This window comes from Hippoglossus hippoglossus, chromosome 3 (genome assembly GCF_009819705.1).
Source record: "Hippoglossus hippoglossus isolate fHipHip1 chromosome 3, fHipHip1.pri, whole genome shotgun sequence".
Taxonomy (NCBI): Eukaryota; Metazoa; Chordata; class Actinopteri; order Pleuronectiformes; family Pleuronectidae; genus Hippoglossus; species Hippoglossus hippoglossus.
Window position 1 is genome coordinate 7,416,243 of NC_047153.1, and position 21,359 is coordinate 7,437,601.

The 21,359-nt window shown below is 43.3% G+C and overlaps 1 protein-coding gene across 1 annotated transcript; it reads left to right on the plus strand.

The window, feature by feature from the left end:
* The first annotated feature begins 590 nt into the window (after positions 1-590).
* rnf128a (ring finger protein 128a) lies at positions 591-2,317 on the plus strand. Its single transcript, XM_034581836.1, has one exon. It carries the CDS (start codon positions 1,100-1,102, stop codon positions 2,186-2,188), a length of 1,089 nt encoding a protein of 362 aa, XP_034437727.1. The 5' UTR covers positions 591-1,099; the 3' UTR covers positions 2,189-2,317.
* The last annotated feature ends 19,042 nt before the right edge of the window (positions 2,318-21,359 follow it).

Sequence of the window (21,359 nt, forward strand, 5' to 3'; positions counted from 1 at the left end):
GAATTCACTTCCTCGTGGTGGAATATTTTGATAGTGGAAAACTAAACATTTTCCATCTTTAGATAATGCGGTACAGGTCCAGGTCTCACATGGTGTTTGACCTTCCGCTGTGTGTAAAGTAATTATTTCAGTTTCAGGAACTTAAGTGTCGTAGCAGTGCTATTGTTCCTGTTATCAAGGAGTGTGAGCTGAAGTAAGAATAAATACCAGGCTCTCTTTTATTTACAGATTTTTGTGCCAGTGAGATATATTATTCAATGGAGGTGTGTGTGTGTGTTTGGCAGGAAACTTTTCCATCTCATTTGTCAGTGGAAGCTTCTCTGTGTGTGTGTGTGTGTGTGTCTGTGTGTGTGTCTGTGTGTGTGTCTGTGTGTGTCTGTCTGTGTGTGTGTGTGTGTGCGCGCTTTCACTTGAGAGTAAGAAGATACAATGGAAACTTGACACCAGTCTGTCCCAGCTCAGTTGTCACTGGTATGCTGGCTGTGTGGAATACGCCTCTAGCTATAAAGTGAAAACCTATATTTAGTCTAATGGAGTGTAAGAGCAGTAGGTGGAGGAGCAACACTTGTCACTTCGCTTTTTGACAGTGAGGTCGGTCACAAACAAAAAAAGGGGAAGGAAACCAGTCAAACCAGATAAACACGTCCAGTTGCCTTACTCATCGTTACACAAGGAGAAGTCAGCAGCTTTTTTTAGTTTTACTGTCTGGCTCAGTGTTTCTGACCTATGGCCACACGTCCATATCGCTGGCTTATCACGTGTTGCCTCCTCGTACGTTGTTCCTTGGCTCTGGAAACAGCAGGTCTGTGTTTTTATGTGCACTTCAACTTGTTGAATACCAGCACCCTGCCCTCGACGAGGAGTGCTCACTGTTCAAGGTTCAGGAAGATAACGAGAGGTGAGTGGCTGACGCAGAGCTGGTGTTGTGTTACCACAGGCTCATATCAGATTACCGTGGACGGCAGGTTGGGTGAAACCGTAGCAGTCGTCAGATCGCTGGGGATTGAACAAAACAGGAACTAGGAGCGACAAAGGATTTTTTGGAAAGAAGCTAAAGAAGCTAACACAGGTTGCCTGTTGTTTTCAGGAGAGCGTTACCATGGGCGAGACGACACAACACTCTCTGCTGCTTCTGCTGTGTCTGTCAGGGCTTGTTCACCTTTCAGCTGCCTTTGTGTTTTGGACAGCCGAGGTGGAAATACACTATGCAGAAAAAGACAACAAGACCGTGGACAAAAGGTGCGAGTGCGGGGTGTATGGTCGTAACTCTCCCCTGGATAGTGTCACAGGTGTTGTTGCACTTCCCACGAGAGACCCCGAAGGCTGTGGGCCGGATCCTGGCTACAACCGTAATGCCAGCTTACCAGGCTGGATAGCCCTGGTCAAACGGGGCAACTGTACCTTCAGCGAGAAGATCAATGCTGCCAGACGTCTCGGAGCAGTTGGCGTGGTGGTGTATAATGTGGACGGCAGCGGCGACAGCACCACTCACATGTCTCACTCGGGTACAGGTGAGACCGTGGCTATCATGATTGGCAATTCTCAGGGCCTGGAGGTATTCAAGTTGGTGGAGAATGGGACAAATGTGGAAATGACTATTACAGTGGGCAGCCCCCATGGACCCTGGATGGACACCTACTGGCTTTACTTCCTGTCCATCGCCTTCTTCATTGTGACAGCAGCCTCAATCGCCTACTTTGTGTTTATCTCTGCAAATCGTCTGTACAGCATGAGACAGCAGAAGAGCTCTGACAGGAGGCTGAAGTCTGAGGCCAAGAAGGCGATCGGCCGCCTCCAATTGCGCACACTCAACAGGGGCGACGAGGAAACTACGTCTGATTCCCACATGTGTGCCGTGTGCATCGAATCCTACCGGGCCGGCGATGTGGTGACGGTGCTCACGTGCGGCCACATCTTCCATAAACCCTGCATCGAGCCCTGGCTGCTGGAGAGGAGGACCTGTCCCATGTGCAAGTGTGACATCCTGAAGGCACTGGGGATTGAGGAGGAGAGGAAGGAGAGCATTTCCGATTACTCACCAGAAGAGGTCACTGTGATCACGGTGGCAGGAGGAGAAGCCCTCTACGACGTCCCACTGACTGGCCCAGGGAGCTCCGACCCAGCGATAAATCAGCATCGCTATGACAACAGGGCCTATGAGGAAGACACAGAGGCAGCGCGAGTATGAGCAACAGCAACAGAAACAAAACGGCAACCGTGGATACGCTGAACCAGCAGAATTATAGAACTTTAATCTTCCAACAGGAGAAACTCTGTTCATCTTGTAGCCTAATGCAGGCGTGCTAAAAGAAAGATTAAAAAAACAACAACAATCCAAGGATTTTAAATGTTAATGGACGTTGTCTAATTAGCTTTGCATGCAACTGCATTTTCTTTGCATCCATCTCGGCACAAGTGTGTAATTATTGGTAATTATTGGGTTTGTTGATAAAGTGACCTAGAGGTGGTTAGAATAGATTCTGGAAACTGATCAGTCGTGGAGTGATGCCGGTGTCAAATGACTGTTTTGCATAGTAAGCACACCGGTTAGGGAGGAGGTGCAGCAAAGCATTTGAATACGTGTTTGAAATCAAGGCCAAATTTTCCTCCTTGTCAGCTTCTCTCAGTCCCTCAGAACCGTCCGATGTCTTTTCAATTCACAGAAGACTTCGTTTCTCTCAGTTGATTTCAAAATGTTTCACTTCCTCCTGATCTTCTCTAAATGGAATTTTTTTGTGTTTCCATTCTGGGTTTTTTTTCTCTGTCATGTTACCAAACGTGATTCACAAAACACACCCTGTTGAACACACCCTGGACTGGAAGTGCAGCATGACACACATTGCACTGTGATGAGTTCGAGACATCAGCCTGAGAGCTTGGCATTCTTCCAAAAAACAAAGTCCATAGAAACATGTTTACCACACAAGAGTTTGTCTAGTCCTTCCTGATTGCTGGCTGGTTTATAGCTAAATTCTGAGAACCAGAAATATGGCGGTGCAATAAATGTCATAGGAACTGTTGATGATTTGCCTCAGAATGTGTGAAAGTTCTGGTTTTTTGAAATAATATTCGGTGGAGCGGTTGCACTTTTCACGAAGTTCAACCTGTTAAGTTAAAGGGAAAACATAAAATATCTGTCATCAGTTTTCATGTCTAAACAGCTGATTTTCATTTAAAGTACCAATTGTTCTCTTTAAACAGGTTTTCCAGGTTGTGCCTTTTTGGTTATATGGAAATGTGTATACAATCCCTGTGGTTTATTCAATCCCTGTGATTTATTCAATCCCTGTGATTTATTCAATCCCTGTGGTTTATTCAATCCCTGTGGTCTACCTCTGAGCTCACATATATATTATACAAACACTTAAAGATTCTTCAATTCCAAGACTGAGTGTGTAACTCGGTTAATGACGAGACTTATTTCATTTCTTTGTTTGCTGGTGGGGATAAAGTGATTATGGGACTTAACATAGGACTTAATATATTTTTCTATATTGAATCATTTTCACGGCTTTTACAGATTCTTAAGTCTTAAATTGTTCTGTTAAAAAAATGTACATGCCTTGTTGTATTAAATCACATTGATGCTTATTAGAATGCAATAAATCCCTCAAAGTGAGGCCAAGCATCTGTGCTTGTTAGACTGGTGTTTCTGGATGTGTGTGTGTGTGTGTGTGTGTGTGTGTGTGTGTGTGTGTGTGTGTGTGTGTGTGTGTGTGTGTGTGTGTGTGTGTGTGTGTGTGTGTGTGTGTGTGTGAGGGGGGGTATACAGTATGAGTGAGTGCGCAGGTGTGTTACTCTACATCAGGCAGGTCTATGTGGGGTTCCAGTGTCTCTCTCTCTCAGAGTTATGGTTTTGTTCCTGTAAACTGTAATTACCTCTGCACAGGTGGGAGCCGGCCCGCACACACCCCGGGCCTGAGCTGGATAATCATCATATCACATAAAGGGCCTGGCCGGGCAGGCACAGATGTGCAGCTGGGTGGAAGTGGAATGTGAATATTAATTATTTTTTTTTATCCTTTGGCCTTGTTTCAGAAGTACGTCCACAGTAAAGTCTGGAATGAAGATGCAGGATTTTCTCAGGTGTTTTTTCAGCGTCAGTCAGGACTTTGGTCTTGTGTGATTATAACCAGCTGATAAAGTGTAAAATGAGCTTGTTCTCTACAGGAGAGGTTCTCAGCTCAGTTATGGCCCCTCAGGACAGATTGTGGCTTTGATTGTGACATAAGATGAGTGAGCAGTTGAAACACAGTCTTTTATCTCCTCTCTGATTGTCTCACGTATCTCATCTATCTCTATATATCTGATATATCTCAAATTTGCCGAGGAAGTTATGTTTTCTTCTGCGTTTTGTCTGTTAGTTACCAAGATAAAGGAAAGACTTTATTTCTCAGAGATTAACTGATGGATCTTGGTGCCAGAAATCAGGCATCTTTAGGGGACTGATGTTTGTGAGTGTAGGAAATGTGGTACAGATCCAAATAAAAATCGGATCTAGTGAATTTAAATGTGGTTTCATAAGGGGACTGTTGGGCCTTGGCAGAGCTACGAGTCTCTGAGTTCTCTACGGGATATGAAATTTCTCATATTGAATATTTCATTTTTAATATAAGCTTCTGTGCCTATAGGGCCTTCTTATCTAGTTCTGTGGCCCTGCTGGTCAGTGGGCTTCAGGCAGTAGCTCCATATTCTTGTGTATCCGTCCATCTCTTCGGGCTCTGCAATAAATATTCATAATTATCACAATATCATATTCATCTGTGTCAATATAACAAAGGTTCAATATATAATGATAGATTTCTCATGCATTGTGCTCAGCTAGGAGGTAAAACACATAATGTTCTACCTCAGATTTATTAAATGTTTAGCTGTTTATCAAGTTTTTGTCTTTGCTCGTAAAGAATTTAAAACTACAACCGTCACTCAGGAGCAAAAATCGGTCCTAAATATATAATGTGACATTTATTGTGATAATTATTTGGAATTATTATTTGGCCATATTGTCCAGCCCTATTTTCACCTCCGTATCCTGCTTTTTGATACAGTCATGCTTAATCTTTGAGTCTGTGTGTGTGTGTGTGAGTGTGAGTGTGTGTCTCTGTCTCTGTGTGTGTGTGTGTGAGTGTGTGTGTGAGTGGGGTCAATGCCAGTGATGTGTCGTGGCGAGGGGGGGGGGGGGAGAGGTGAAGCCGCAGGAAGACGAACAGAGAACGAGCTGAGGGCAGAAGTTTTCAGCAGCGGCATCACGCTCCTGAGCCCAGACTGAGTGAGACGAATCTTTCCCCTCGGAGGCAGAACCCAGACTGGATCTCACCCCGGTGCTGTGACCTTAGCGTTCATATAGGTGAGATGGTTATAGTGGTTTCACAGCAAGACAGAGAATCGATAGAGATCTAACTGGCCGGGCTGGGAACAGCTGGCGAGTCCTGGGTGAGAGGCCCAGGCTGCTCAGCGGTGGTGCTCCTCTGATTTATTGCAGTTGTTAAAGAGAAAATTGAGTCAGAAGGTTTTCATTTAATGGCATACTAGTGTGTGGCTGTACTCTAATACCACACTTGACCTTCAGCTTCAGATGGGAATCAAACAGTGGAATGAACTCCTGCGGTGGCCCAAGAGCTTATCTGCTCAGTCTAATCACAGCAAATATCTGCTGTTTGCTATTCCTACAAATGAACCTGCAGACGAGAGGCTCGGGACTGAATGAGACAGAAAATAGCAAAGGAAGCAAGGCCACGTTTAAAAGAGCTAATGTTTCTGATAGTCCTGCAACGCCACCTGGTGGAGAAACCTGCAAATTACAAAGCATTTGAAGTGTGTGCTCCATTCTTGCATTTTTGATCTTCACGTACAAGGGCAATTTCTTGGTCGGGTGGAAAATACAGAGTAGTAAATCCCACAGTAATGAAACAGAGTACTTTACTGGCCGTGCACTTTACTGGCCGTGCACTTTAATGGCGGTGAGTTCTTTCTTTGAGGAGCCTCAGAGGACCGTGGTGAGACGCGCTCGGCCTCATCCTCTGAAACAACAAGGCACACAGGCCCATGTCCGCCCAGGCATCCGTCCTCTCCCTCTGCAGTGCACCTTCAGCAGAGCAAGAGAAAATCTCTCTGATTAAATTACAGTCTCTCAGACTCTCGTGCTCCAGACCCCGAGTAATTATCCTAATGAAGGGAGGGAATTTGATTAGAAAAGTGCAGTGGGACACAAATGAATCCATCAGACAATGTTGTAAGTACAATATAAAACATTTATTTGGTCCTCTGAATGCTTGCTCACACCATTAGACCACAAGCCCGAGTACATATATGCAACCTATCACTCCACATTTTATTAGCTCAATGATGAAGTGCAAATATTGATGATACACTTTCTCCCTTCAGAGTTTACGACAAATACGTTAACGTCCTTCTCGAAAGATTAGTTGACGTTTTGCTGACGGTTCAGTCGCCTCATATCTGGCTGCGTAGTTTCGGTGCTGCAGGGATGTTTGCTGCCATTATTATCTAATCAGGAAAAGTCTGCTCCACGTGCTTTGCATATATTTACTTTATTATAACAGCAGCAGTGTTCCAGGCTGGTCCAGGTGAGAGTCTTGCAGCCCCTGTGTGGTGTCGTCGGCCCTTCCTTCCTCTCGTTGTCCTTCTGGCAGATCAGATAGTGCTGAGTCCACTGGACAAAACAACTCTCATCCTGTGTCATTGTCGTTACAGCCCTGTCCTGTCCTGTCCTGTCCTGTCCTTTGACACACTTGCTGGCTCACCCTCCATTGCTCTCTCCGTCCTGCTGACGGAGAGCTAAAGGCCAGGCAGGCCGACGTGCGAGGTTAAAGGAAAAAGAGCGGATGTCCGAGGATGAAACGGCTCTTCCCCTCAAGCTCAAAGGCTGGGGAAGGAAATGATGTCATGTTGTTATCAGTGTCCCACACAATGGTTCCATTGGAGACCATTTAAAAACTCCTCCTGTTATTTTTTGTGTATCCTCCATTGTAAGTGTTGAATCTGGTTTTGTTCAGCTGCTAAATGGGCAGCTCTGATTAACAGTCTGCCATCTGCTGGAGAAATATGAACACAGCATTGTGTTGACGATCTGAGAAATCAGGGGAAACACTGATGATCTTTAGAAATTGTGTGATGTCTTGATTTCTGTGCCTTTGAGCCACATTTGTGTGTATGTGGTGGAGGATGGAGGAGCACATGTGTCACTGGTAATAACCCATTGTACAATAAAACAGAAAATAGACTGAAATATTTTTTTTAAACGAAGCTATTCATCCATAGATGAATAGACTTAATTACAAATTAGTTTTATATTGAAAAGAGGAATTATAAAAATAATTTACAAATGGAATATGATTCCATCAATAGATAATTCAAAGAGGGGTTAAAAAAACCCCACCATCAAACAGTCAATATGAACATCAATTCAAATATGTTAAAAAATATTCACAAATAAATAATGGAATTTGAATGAGAATGACAAATCTGGATTTACAAATTGAATAAAGAATACAGATTTGAATCAGGCATTTAAAGAGGCAACTTCCTTTCTAATTAGCATTTCCATTTCCTCGCTGCTTTTCCTTCTCATATCTGCCATTTGACTGGTTTCGGTCATTCAGCTTCTTCTTTTAGCCTTTTCCAGACACTTTGGGAACATGTGCTGGTAAAATGAGCTCCAACAATAATGCAAATCAACCATTGGCTGGGTCAAGCACTGACGTCGATGTTGGTAAAAAGGTTTTTCTTTTGTGTTGGAAGAGATGGCGGGTGTGGCTCTCCGACCAATCAGAGAGCTTGTTGCATTCCCCAAAGGGAGGCTTCTGTAAACCCCTTTCAATTTGAACTTCTCATTGATGGATTAATATTTAATTTGTTCAATCATCATTTTATTGCCCATTAAAATATCAAATACAAATTTAAATAATCTTAAAGGATGAAGTGATATAATGGATGGGTAGTTATTAATTAATGATGTGCTTTATTTTTTATTTCTGGGACACAAATGTGCATTAGCTGGTTTGGTGTGGGCCACACAAGGTTTTACTGGTTTGCTGCTGCAGATTCCAAACATTCCCAACATTTGTGCAGCTCAGTCCTACAGCACAACACTTATACAGAGTGTGACAGTGACCGCACACTTTTAGAACGGCTCTGGATCTGGAAGCAAATCTCAAAACCTTCATTTTCTCCATTGAAGTTTCATAAAACCCTTATAAAACCCTTTAACCAGGACGACCAGCTATACGAAATGAATCGAGACCATAAAACATTTGATTCAGAGCAAAAGAATGACTGTACTGTACATTAATTTAAGAGTGAAGGAACTACATATCCCATAAATCATTGCGAATGATCCCTTCCCAGCGCCTCTTTCTGACTTCATCCTTATTGGAGTGATTTTCAGCCCTTTGAACTCTTCTCTTTTCATGGTCGCTCTGTGGTAAACTCAATGTAAAGCTGAACAATCTGATGGTAGCCAACAACATTTTCACGGTTGTGGTGAACATTTCCATGGTAACAGCGAGCTCCACCAATCTCAGCTGTGGCTATTACACCTGAGGATTGTGGGTAGTCTATCACTTCTTGACATTCTTGTCATTTTTCTTAAATTCAGTTTATATCATATGGACCTGTAGCTTCTACAGGATCAAGTGTCCCTTGGATGGTTAGAACAGTATTATTATATCATGGCTGATAATCAGAATGTGAAAGGGATTTTTTTTACTTAGGCAAACCTTGTTGTTGGGCTCGAAAGAACAAAGACAGAGAAGGAGATGCTCTGTTTCCCCTCAAGAGAAAAACATCTTTAAGATACAAAAGATCTGAGGAAGCAACATGTTCACATTGAGAATCCTCTTCTGTCAAAGTGATGTGTCAGCACCTGTGTGGCCCCAGACCTGTGGTCGTCATTTGGCTCAAACCCGACTTCACAAATCCTGTTTGTTTTGACCACCAATCACTTTATTTGTATATATTTCACAAAAAAACGATTTGTCAGCAGCCGTTGGACTCAGCGACCGACTCACACACTGGAAAAATATCCTCCTGTCTCACTGTGAATGTTGATGGCCCCCGAGGCGACGTTTCCACCAAAGTTTCCTCGTGGAAGAAACTGCCACTCAGCACAGTCTGACGACGGGAATCAATGATCAAGCTGCTTTTCATCAACTCCTGCCATTTTCTGTAATTTTATTCATGCACATCTTGCTGGAGGCTCGCGCTTCAGAAATGTCAATCGTTTGTGTGTGTGTGTGTGTGTGTGTGTGTGTGTGTGTGTGTGTGTGTGTGTGTGTGTGTGTGTGTGTGTGTGTGTGTGTGTGTGTGTGTGTGTGTGTGTGTGTGTGTGTGTGTGTGTGATTGTGTTGCCTTGTTTGTATGTCAGGCTCTTTCCCAGCAGTCCATCCATCCTGTCTGATTAGCTCCTCGTGTGACCTGTTGCCCGCGGCGATTAATTAATGACCCATTTGCTTAATTGCAAAGCGCAAGGATAGGACAAAGAGAAAAGCAACAGAGGAGTTGCGTTGGAGTCGGCGGGGGGGGGTGATTGTGTTAGGGTTTAGACATGAGGGAGAGAGCAGGTGAGGCAGAGTTGAGAAAAAATAGGAAAATATTTTCTTTGCACATATCCCAGGGAGTTTTTCAGCAAATAGGTTACAGGCTGCCGTGTCTCTGCCTGTCTTTTCTGCTGCCGTGGTATATACATGTCCCTTTGTGCATGTGTGTGTGTGTGTGTGTGTGTGTGTGTGTGTGTGTCCCCACCGTGGGGTGTGTACGTGTCTAAAGTGACACAACAGAAGCTTTAGGTTCTTCTCCTGTGTCTGTTTTTTCTGTGTCACCGTGCTGAGTGTGCTTTTCCTGAACGGGACACACATTGTCAACAGTTACCAGTTCACTCCCACCATCTGTCACAGGCCTGCCTGGGCTTCCCTGCACAGTTTGTCCACAAGCTGTGGCTGCCATTTGGTTTACTAATAAAAGTCACTGCGAGGTTTGTCCTCATTCTTCTACAGCAGGGGTCATCGCTAGGACACGGCTGGACCTCATGTTTCATTATGAAAGAAACGGGGATATGTTTAAGTCAGAGGGTTGCTCGTCTTTTAGTGTGAACATTGAGACCTGTCAGTATTTGCATCCATCTAATATTGCTAATTGTAGATCATGTGTTTTTGATATTAATCTATAAAAGAACAAAGAATAAATAGGAAGTTCTCATCATATGGATAATACAGAGCAGACTCAAGTTTAATCTGTGTTTGAATCAGAGAGATTAATACAACAGGACAATTGTCTAATTAAGTTTTTTATTAATACAAAGTCACATAGTTCTGAGTTTGAATCTGCACACTGACCTGATTTAAAAATGCACTTTATTAATTATTATTTCCAATTTGTATTTGTTGATTGTATTCATCATTTGGTTATTATGTTGATTATTTGTGAATTTGATCGAATATGACTTATTTACTGTTATTTTAATTATAACATCCTGTGGATATTGACGTTATTGGACTTTGCTCCTTCTGTCTCTCCTGGGCTTGCGTACCCCCCCCCCCCACCACACACACACACACACACACACACACACACACACACACACACACACACACACACACCCGTCCCCCCCACGGTGCCGTCTTGCATTGCTGAGCAAACAGAAGTGCAGAAAAGAGACCAGAAGACGTGTTTTCATGTCTACTGCAGGATCCCTTACATCTGCCTGGGTCTTCACCTTCTTTCCCTGCTGGTTTACTTGTGTTTAAAAACCTGCATTTTGGTTTAAAAGATTTATATGTCAGCCCTGTGATGAACTAGTGACCTGACTGGGGTGCACCCCGCCTCTCGCCCAATGTCTGGCTCCAGTCCCCCCCCCCCCCGACCCGCAGAGGATAAGCATATAGAAGGATAAGGTAGAGATAATGGATGGATGGTTAAAACACCAAGTCAACATGCCAGGCTGGATTATATCCCCCTGGCTTAAGTTGGCATATAGAGCAGATGCTCTTACATTGTGAAAAAATTGAAAGTGGATGGAAAAGGCAGAGAGAAGGCGGGGGGGAGGATTGTACAGTAATGGGGGAGTAATTGGAGGGAGAATGCAGAACTGGTCAAATCCAGAGGACAAGTCAGCACAGAAATGTAGATGTTAAGAAAACAGATGAACCGAACACAAACTCCCTGCAGAGAGTTGTCTTCGCTGCAGAGGATAGATGTGTTGACCTCAGGCACAGAACGATCCTGGATGGTCTCACTAACCAGATTTGCAGATCATTTGTTTCACCCGTTGCATATCTGTGTTGTACTCACAGTCAAAACAGTTTATAGGTTTTGCTGTTTCTCCTTCTCCTGACAAACATATATATTCAAACAAAGTCTTTTTTAGATTCTCAAACCTTTTGTTTCTTTCCTGAGAATCAGGAATGTTAAATTGCAGTGGATCCGCTCGTGTGCATCGGGCAGAATCTCAATCAAAATGTCTTTCATTGTTTTTCCCCACCTCCTTAGTTTTGTTCAGGAGAAATAACAGAATCATCTTTCTGTTTCTTTATGACCTTTTATGAACATTTATTTGGGACAATAACATTTTTACACAGACCAGCAACCATATAACCAAACAGTCAGATAAACAGAAAAGGACGAAAGTTAATGATTGAAGATCCTGATTGTAAAATTGTAAGAGTGACTTTCTTGTGTTACAAACTTTTACGTTAAGACAGTTGTCCAGAATCTGCCGGATGTATAACACAAACTTAATTTAAGTGCTGTTTAAAAACAACTTATTTTCAGGTTTTTACTTTCTTTTTATGTATTGCAAGTTGGATCTGGTGACTTTGTGTATTTTAACACAACAATATTACGACACAAAAGCGCAAGAATCACTTCCAGGGACACTTCACACTTATTTTTACACGGATATCACGAGCGATGAGAGGAGGTTGGGGCGGGGACTTGGCTTGTTCAAGTATCTCCAGCCCCCCCAGTCAGCCTCACAAATTAAATAACTAATCGACTCGGTAACTGGTTGTCATCCTGCAGTTTTAATTTCTTATGCTTTGTGTCTAATTTAACGACGTATGTTTTTGACTCTCTGGCTCTATTTCTCTCTGGCGAATGCAGAGTATTTTCCATTGTGAGAGAAACACAAAAGGTGTTGTCGCTGGAGGAGAATAGGAGGCTTTGTCCTTACTTTCTATATGTGCAGGCATGAGTTACATCCCAGTGAAGCTCCCTTTGTCCAAGCAATGGGATAGCTGTTCTGTGGCTGAACCGAGGCCCGGGCGGGGGCGGGGGGGAGGAGGATGTGTTGCCGGAGCTCAGAGAAATATATGAAACCCTGGCTTCAGGTAGGGTCATGTAGAACACCATGTGCTGGGCTGTAAACAAAGCGAGTCTCGGCCTCGGGCTGGAAGAGGATTGTTCTGCCGATAAGAGAGAAAGAGGGAATCACTTGACAAAGTTTGTTTGTGTTCACCTTCTCCGAACTGCAACCGCAGCTCTTTGGGACTTTTCCTGTGTGGTCTAGACTGAGCTGGGATTTGCGGTCGGGGTAATTTTAGGACGCCACCAGGGAATCAAACTTTTACTTGGTGTCAGAAGTAGTGCCACGTTTTTTTCGAACACAAATTGCATAGAGGGACTTCAGAGAGGATTCACACTCCTTCATTTTTTTTATTTAAGGGAGATAAATGTGCCATTTCTTTTAATCCATAATGATTTTCTCTCTCATTTACAAAAGTATTCAGTATGACCCTGTTCAGACCTGATGTCAACATCCATCCTGAGTGATCTGACGTGTTCAGTTCTGAGTTCAGGTCTCAATGCACCAAAATGTGTCGTCAATGCTAAGATCTGATCACTCAAACCACTTTCTTTGTCCTGTGTGAATGTAAATACGTCCTGGGCCTCATACGGAGGCCGTGTCCTCAGCTGACGTCACAATGAACCAAACATCTTTATTCGCTTCTGACTGACCATACTGTGATTTTACTATCAACACTGGAGAAATGAGATCCGGGGACAGGAGACACATTCAGCATTTTAATCTCAGGTGTGAACAGACAAACTCAATTTGTGATCAGATCTCTCTGGATGGATGTTAATACCACGTCTGAACAGGACCTTTATGACACTTCAGATTCTCGTCAGGTCAGTGATCAGGTGCATAGTGTTTACTTTATTTATCTGTGACGTGTCTAGAACTTGATCAGTGCTGATGATCCAGGCCCAAACAACGGGAGGGGTTCACACCAAACACTGCACCACTGGCTCCTTGTGAAAAAACCCATTTCCTCCATCATCATTGCACCATATCAGCTTCTCTCTGAGCACGTTTTAGTCTTGACTGTTGGTTTTGGGCATGAAAATTTCACTGATCCTTGTTTGAACTCACGTCCTCAGTCGACGAAGGAATCTATTTGGTCAGACAACTGACGCTTATTTCCTTTGAATATTTCCTTTTGGTGACGGCCTGAGGAGTGAACCCAAGATGTCAGAGCTCCAGCTTAGTTATTTTACTCCCACTGCTATTTGAAGAGAAACACTTGAGCTCTATGTCTCAGAGATTCTGACTCCGTTGGACGCCGGACTTCAAAACTCACTGAGCGTCCTCAATTTCCTTCAAGCAGACCTTTAAAACCTTGAGTTATATGTTCAGACAACTGGCCTGTATTTTCTAGGGCCTCGGGACATTTACTTGGGTGTTGGACTTCAAAATTGACCATTTCCATTCAAGTTCTAAATTCAACACGCCTCACAGGGATTAGAACCCATCCTAAAGCTTGTAAATTCAATTAAATTCAAGTAAATTTTTGTTCTATAGCGTGAAATCACAACATACACTATAAGGTTGAGGCCTTACAATATTAGGAACTTTTTTTTTGGGTGCAGGACTTCAAAGGACAACAAGTTGCCTGAGGATCAAAACCCAGAACCTCAAAACTTCTAAATGGTCCTGGTACTCCAACGGCCTTAATGTGTGGCCACCAGGACACTGCTCAAAGTTAGTTAAACATTTGTAAAACAAATCCCTGTGAGACAGGAGCTGAGCTTCATCAAACTGCACTCAGTGTGAGGTTTCCAACATTTTTTAAATTTCAGTGATAAGCTGACCTTGAGTTCACACTACATAACATTCAAAGTCGTCAGATCGCTGTACACTACACGACCTGCTGTCACGACCTTGCAGTTGTAGTGAGTTCTAACTACATGACAGTTTATCTTTTAAAATGCTGTCTAACCATTTTAAAACAAAAACGTATTATTGTGGACATGAGCTGAATGAGTTGTTGAAATCCCTGCTCCGGCCTGTGGAGGCAATGTTGAGTCTAAATTTAAATACAGAAACAACCGCTTGACTTCAATTTAAATAAATAAAAGAGTTTTAGTCACAATTAGGACATAATTTAAGCCACGACTAACAGAGGACCTCTAAAATGTCCTCTTGTGGCTCATTGGTCCACTGTCGATGAGCGTATAACAACAAGGAGACCCACTATTTGCTAGTTAGAAAAGCGCTGCAGACACACACACACACACACACACACACACACACACACACACACACACACACACACACACACACACACACCACGCTGACTCTTATCTGCCGCCTGAGGGAGTCAGTCAAAGTCAGCGAGGTCCCCTGCACAGATATAGTCGCCCTGGCTCTCCACGCCTCTTGATTACCGCTTTAGATCTCAGCAGGTGAAGGACAACACTGTTCAGGCATTGTATGAGAATCCCAGCCTCCACCCCGCGGTCCTACCTCCCATTTGCATTTGTTTCTGGCCTACTGACTTCATTCACCTCTGGATCGCTCCACACTGAAATCCCCAAGGAGACTGAATGCAGATTCATTATGCATATTTTCGTGCGGAACCATTTCTTATTTATATTCGTCGACCAGCCTTAATTGTGTGTGTGTGTGTGTGTGTGTGTGTCTGTGTGTGTGTGTGCGCGCACCTGACATTAAATGAGCCATTGTTTGCAACTGGTCATGTGAAGTGATATGTGACTGTGGTAACCTCAGGCTATGATGGGATCTTTTTCCTTGTGAGTGACTCGGTCAAGATGTGATTCTCTTCAGGCCGGTATTTTGTATTTTTAGCCCTTTGAGATTGTCGTCAGATTGTGTGTGTGTTGTTATGAGAGTGCTTGACTTCTTGTATGTATGTTTGCGCTTGTTTGTGTGTGTCGAGAAATGGTTAAGAAATGTGCCTGTCAGAAGTGAATGATCAGACTAATCAGGTGGAACCACAGCAGACAGCAGGATTAAGACACACAGGAGAGAGAAAGAGGTCAACACACACTGCACGCTAGGGGGGGGGGGGGTGTGTGTGTGTGTGTGTGTGTGTGTGTGTGTGTGTGTGTGTGTGTGTGTGTGTGTGTGTGTGTGTGTGTACATACTGTAGACCTAGTCCTGTGATGCCCCCCATGATAGGCCCCTTTCCCATCTAATCGCTTTACAGTGTTATGACACAGGAGTCTCAAAAAATCTATCAACATCCCTAACCCTCTTTTTTTCTGTGGTTTTGTTAGTTGGGAGTTGAAACACACACACACACACACACACACACACACACCCACAAATCAACAACAGCGGTCACACTGACATCCTGTATTATCTGTCTTTTCAGTCGGACGGCCTTTTTGATCACGCTGCCAGCAAACAAACACGCAGCTCTTTTGAAGACGGACCATTTTGCCATTAGCCCTTAATGGCATTAAACTGTCCAGCAGAATGAGTTGTTTTGGAACAAAGCCTGACACGTTGTACACCTCCCGTCACCATCAACCTGCTCAACATAAATGAACCTCACATGCCTAAATGGAGGGATCATCCGCGGAGAAGACAACAGGCTGCATTTATCCTCCTCCATCTATTCATTTAGTTACCAGTCACTGATAAATGCACCTTCTCGCACTAATTTGCTCTGACAAATATTGATGCTGCTGTGGTTCGTAATGCATCGGGATAAAAAACAATCATCAATATTAATGGCCACTCTATTTGTAGAAAATGCTCACATTCATTATCATCCATTAATGTTTGTTTACCTAATGTGATTGGACTATAACCCCCACAAAGGCCCTCATCAGCGCTGTTTTTGTGAGGATTCCTGAAAGTGGGAAAGCTAATTGAACAGGAAGGGGAATCCACCCCTGTGAAAGTTATTCCTATTAGCTGCAATTTCAACCCAGTGGCATGCTACAGAGATTCTCCTGACACCGCCGGGGCTAACCTTTATCATATTTCACATCCTGTTGTTATCATTCACCTCATTACGCTTCTAATCAGACTTGCGCAGCATTGCCAAGCGGCGTGAATCCAGTGTTTCTCTCCTTCGTCCTCTTTCCCCACAGTGATTATGTTTTCTTTTTCATTTGTCTCTTTCTCGTCCTCATCACTCATGTTCCTCCATCTCCTCCTCTCTCTCTCTCTCGGCTGTCTCTCCAGAGCTGCTCTAATTAAACACGGGGTCGGTGGTGGTACAGAGTCTTCCAGCCGAGCAGAGGAGAAAGGCTCTAATTCCAGCTCTCAGGATGGAACTCTGACACACAATGGCCCTGCCATCCTCTCTGCCCCCCCATAGATTCCCAACTGAAAGCCCTCTCCTCAGGCAGCTTTTTAATAGGCCTCCCCTCACCCAGCACACACCCACACACGCATACAAACACACATGCGTAAGCACACGCAAAGCCACTTGCACCTATGCAACAACACACATGTACACACCGTACACACATACACAAAAGCCATTGACCCCCTGTGTGTGTCTGTCACTTGTGCTGCAGCAGCTCACACTGCTTTGGGCTTTTTGAAGTGCTCCTGAGGCCAGACGACAGCCTTTTAACTTTCCACATCATGCAGAGGCACAACAGCTGAGCAAAGCCCACGACTCCGACGAGCCGGTCTTGTAAGAGCTGCACTCAAGGGCAGACTGTCGGGGACTAAAGGTTCCTCACATAATTTAGATTTTAAAAGCACTTGATGCAGGAAGATTTGGCTTGAAAAGCTATTGTGAAAGCAGGTACCTCTAACTCGGTGCAGATTCCCTGCGATGAAGTGGGATTGAGGTCCATTCATTTGTGAAAGAAAAGTAAATCGGAAGCTGTATTTTCCATTGTAGAGCAATTACAATGTCATTAGTTCCACTCTGTTGGGTTTAAGTTAGTGTAGAATATTATTGTAGCTTTTTTAGCTGTAACATTTTTCCAAAATCTAAACTGTAACTTCATTTACGATCTCTGATTATTGAAGGAAACACGATTCTTTAGAAAAATCAAAAAATTCTTTGTCTAAAAATCCCACTAAAAAGACAAAATAAACAATAAATTGATCTTACGACTAATTATTGCTTGTGTAGCCAAAGGGAGATAGTTTATTTCTCTGTAGACTTCCAAAAACATGTAAATGAGTAATATAATTGCCTTTGCTGACATGTGCCCTGAGAGTTTACTAATAACCCGCATCTGAAAATAGACCCAGATGAAGTTATTCCTTTTTTACTTTTTGTAAATTGCCTTTTTTTTTTTCAATAAGGAAAATATATCTGTTTCAGTTTACGTGCTCAGGAGGAACAAAGGGGCTCGTACCACAGCCACTGGAAGAAAATCTAGTTTTTGAGGATTGTCATGCAAAAGCTTTTACGTATGGTTGACGTGGAAAAGTTTATTAATTGATAAAAGCAAAATGCTACAAAGTGTAAATGGGATGAGTTCGCTATTAAATTATGATGAACATGAATCATGTGACTTATGTGCCACATTTCCCCACAGGGGTTCGACTTTTGCACTTTCACATCTGCCGTCCATTCTACTCTGTAGTTTTCAAACACTATTGTTGTTTCTCTTCAGACACCGGCTGCAGAGAAGATCATCTTCTTCCTGTTTACTCCAGCGTTTACAGTTTACGTGAATGGCCACATGATGATCAGATGTGTTACTGATGTTGAACTCGATGAACCAACTCTTAATAATCACATAACAGTAGTCAATGAAACTTTATCATAGACTTTTTAGTTTCCTTCTAGATTGATTTCCACCTTAACAGAAAAACACAAAATAAGTTATCCTTTAAGGATTACTTCACATTCTAAAGGTATATTATGGAATATAATTTTTCCTGGATATCTTCAGAGATGAATATGACTGAAATCTTCCATCAGGTAATGTGTGGGTATGTGCTGTCAGGGATGGGGGTGGCGCTAAGCTGCATCCTGTGAGTCCACGGCATTGGATGGTTGTTGATGTGTTTTTGCCCTGAATGATAATTCTGCCTGTTGGAAAGACTATAGGGTTGTTGTGCAACATCTTGGCACTCGGCTCTTCCTCCTTTTCGTGCCATCTTCTCTCCTCTCCCTCTCTCTCTCTCTCTCTCTCTCTCTCTCCATCCTCACTCCTCTTTTTCCCCTCCAGCTACCCTCCGTCAATCCCTCGCTCTCTCCGACACTATGGATGTGCCTTAACAACACAAAGAGATAGTGTTCAATCAGGACAGGAAGGGCGAGAGAGAGCGAGCTCATCTGCTCGGTGCGATGCCCATTATGTATTGATCTGGACTCTGTGTCCAGGGCAGCGAGGGCACATCTATGTTCGTATCGATAGATGAAAAAAAAGGGAAACAACAACAGGAGGGTCGGTGTCTCGGCCTTGAGCTCAGGATCTCTTTTCTCCTCTGTGATGACCAAGGTTGGTTGGGGGGGATGAGTGCAGAGCAGAGGCAGAAAATTAGGCAGCTGATGCACTAGCATGCTCGTGAAATCTCCCTGTGTTGATGTGTACGGACTATAAGCCCATTGATCTGTTGGGAGAATTAATCTGTTCTGGCACTAATGCAGGAGGGAGCTAACTTCATGTTGTTAGCCAGTGTCAGATCCGAGCTATGTTCAATTAAGCCTGTTAACAAAGGCGGAGTGCTGCACTTAGGACCGCCCCTCGTAATCTGATCCAGGAGACATACTTATATTCTACTATTCTTTCGTGGCCCGTCTCTGAGAAGTTGTGCTCTGATCTGTAATTTTCCTCTGATTTTATCATTCCTATCTGAACAGCAATTAAAGGGGCTCTTTGTTATGTAAAGAAATATTGCTGCACATGGCGTAAGCTTTTTATCATTATTACAGCATCCTGCTCCTCCTGCTGAGCCATTTGCCTGAGGGTGGGTTTACACCACAGGCTGTTTAAATATATATATGTGTGTGTGTGTGTGTGTGTGTGTGTGTCTGCATCGGGGGCTTTCCCAGGCTCCTGGTTTTTGCAGGTGATCCGGGTCCCGTCGGCTGCCATGTGCACCTTTTCGTCACCCCCTCGGGGATAAGGGTGTGTGTGTGTGTCTCACGGTGCGTGACTGGGAAGATGTGATTTCCCAATGACAAAGCTCCATAATAGCAGGCTAGACTTTAGTCATAAAGCAATTGGGATAATCCTCTGGTTTACCAACAAAGCTCTGAGAACACCCACACTGTAAAAGGCCTGAGTCAAGCTGCGGAGTGGGGGTGAATAAAGAGAGTGGAAAGAACCAAAGAAGAAGAAAGAGGGGAAATTGTGTTAATTCAAAGTAGATAAAGCAAGTTGACGGTTATAAAGCAATCAGACGGACGCGCTGTTGTGATCGTCTCTAACCTGAACTCACGATACGGCTGCCACAAGACTTTATTCTCAGGTGTTTACAGTCTCAGTGGGAGAATGTGTGTTTGATAGGCCTGCTGCAACTCGCCCCATCACACACCTCTCCTTCAAAACACTTTAAACACACACACAGACATATCAAATCTGACACATAAGCACCTTTACTTGCAGCCACAGGAGCTGTGTCTGGGTTCACATTGTTTTTTGTCTGCTTCTCATGACACTTTCACGACCAGACCGGCTCGTACAGTCGGGCTGATTCATTTTTAATACACTGACTGACTCGTATCCTGATTCAATACCATGTTGCTCTAATTTCCACACTTAATAACAAGCCAAAGATGGCACTCGCCCCTCAGTGACGCACTCCGTATGTTTCCGACATATTTTCCAGCAGTGGGTGGCATCGTCGAAGGGATCCGTGACGTCACAGGTGTCCGCAGGCTGCCATCAATGATAAAAGGTCAGGGCAAAGAGTTGCTCTAATAGCATAATATAATACAAATGCTGTCATATCGTCTATGTTTATATACAGTGTATGGTCGTATCATCTTCATAAACAGAGATCGCTTTTGTCTCTTCATTATTTACTATGAATTATTTATTAGTTATTTTTTTCCTGTAGTGAAGTTGAGCTTGGCAGGATAACAACAGGATATCTTGTTGAATGCATTTCTTTGTTCATAGTTTGAATTGAGTACAGCGGAAGGATAATTTAATATTAATGAAGTTACACATATTTAACTCACTACAATGTCGTATATCACTGCTGATCGTTTTACATTCTCTATATGTTTCTCACTTCAGTTTAGTCTGTGCTGATAAGAAACTGAGAAATTAATTATTCGAGTGTTGCACATAACTTGTTTTATATAGTGACAGAGCTGCTTTGTTTGAACTGCAATAAAACAAAGGAAAATAAATGAGGAACAACATCGACGTTCCAATTTTTTTGTTTTGGTAGTTTGTGGATGTGATTGAATAACGTTGTGCATTGTCTTTGTATCATGTTCATATTCATCCAACTCATCCTGCACCTCAGTAACCATGATACAACACAGGTGGCAAATGCAGGCATAAAAAAAAAGTATTTCTCTAGAGGTTTCCTGGGAACACATGAGCTATTCACTGCAGGGAAATCTGAGCAGCCATTACGTAATATTCCAATGAATTAAAATCACTGGAGCCTTCTTCTCTTCCTCTTTCCATCTCTCCCACTGTCTCTCTCCCGGGGGTCAATGCAGTTGATTGTGGGGCTGGGCTGAATCTCAGAAGGAAGTGGGAACGCCCCTGGATCTGCAGTACTTCCCTCATTAAGCTGCTGTGTTTATAATTTATCCACCATCCAAATATCGTAATCTCTTCGTAAGTGCATAGTGAATAGTTGATGTCACACAGTAGAGGACATAGCGCTACCAAGACCTAACACTCCCTTGAAATTCAATCAAGCTGCACCAAACTCTACACACGCAAATTGTGTCTGGACATTTTCTGGACGCACCTCAAGATCTTCTGGGTCAGACGGGAGAGAACGTATAGATTCCGCTGTGGAAATCATGTGCTTTTGTTTACAGGACAACGTTGTTGGTCACGTAATGGAAATGTCCTCAATACTCATCAATACTCCCGCTTGCATGAATTGAATTACCAGACATTTTCCTCTTGTATTCTCACATGGGCTCACTTGGACATTTTCATTGTGAGCTTGCAGCCACTGACTCTGACAACAT

What these genes read in the sequence shown, in the direction of transcription:
- rnf128a (XM_034581836.1), top strand. Translation starts at nt 1,100, where the DNA reads ATGGGCGAGACGACACAACACTCTCTGCTGCTTCTGCTGTGTCTGTCA.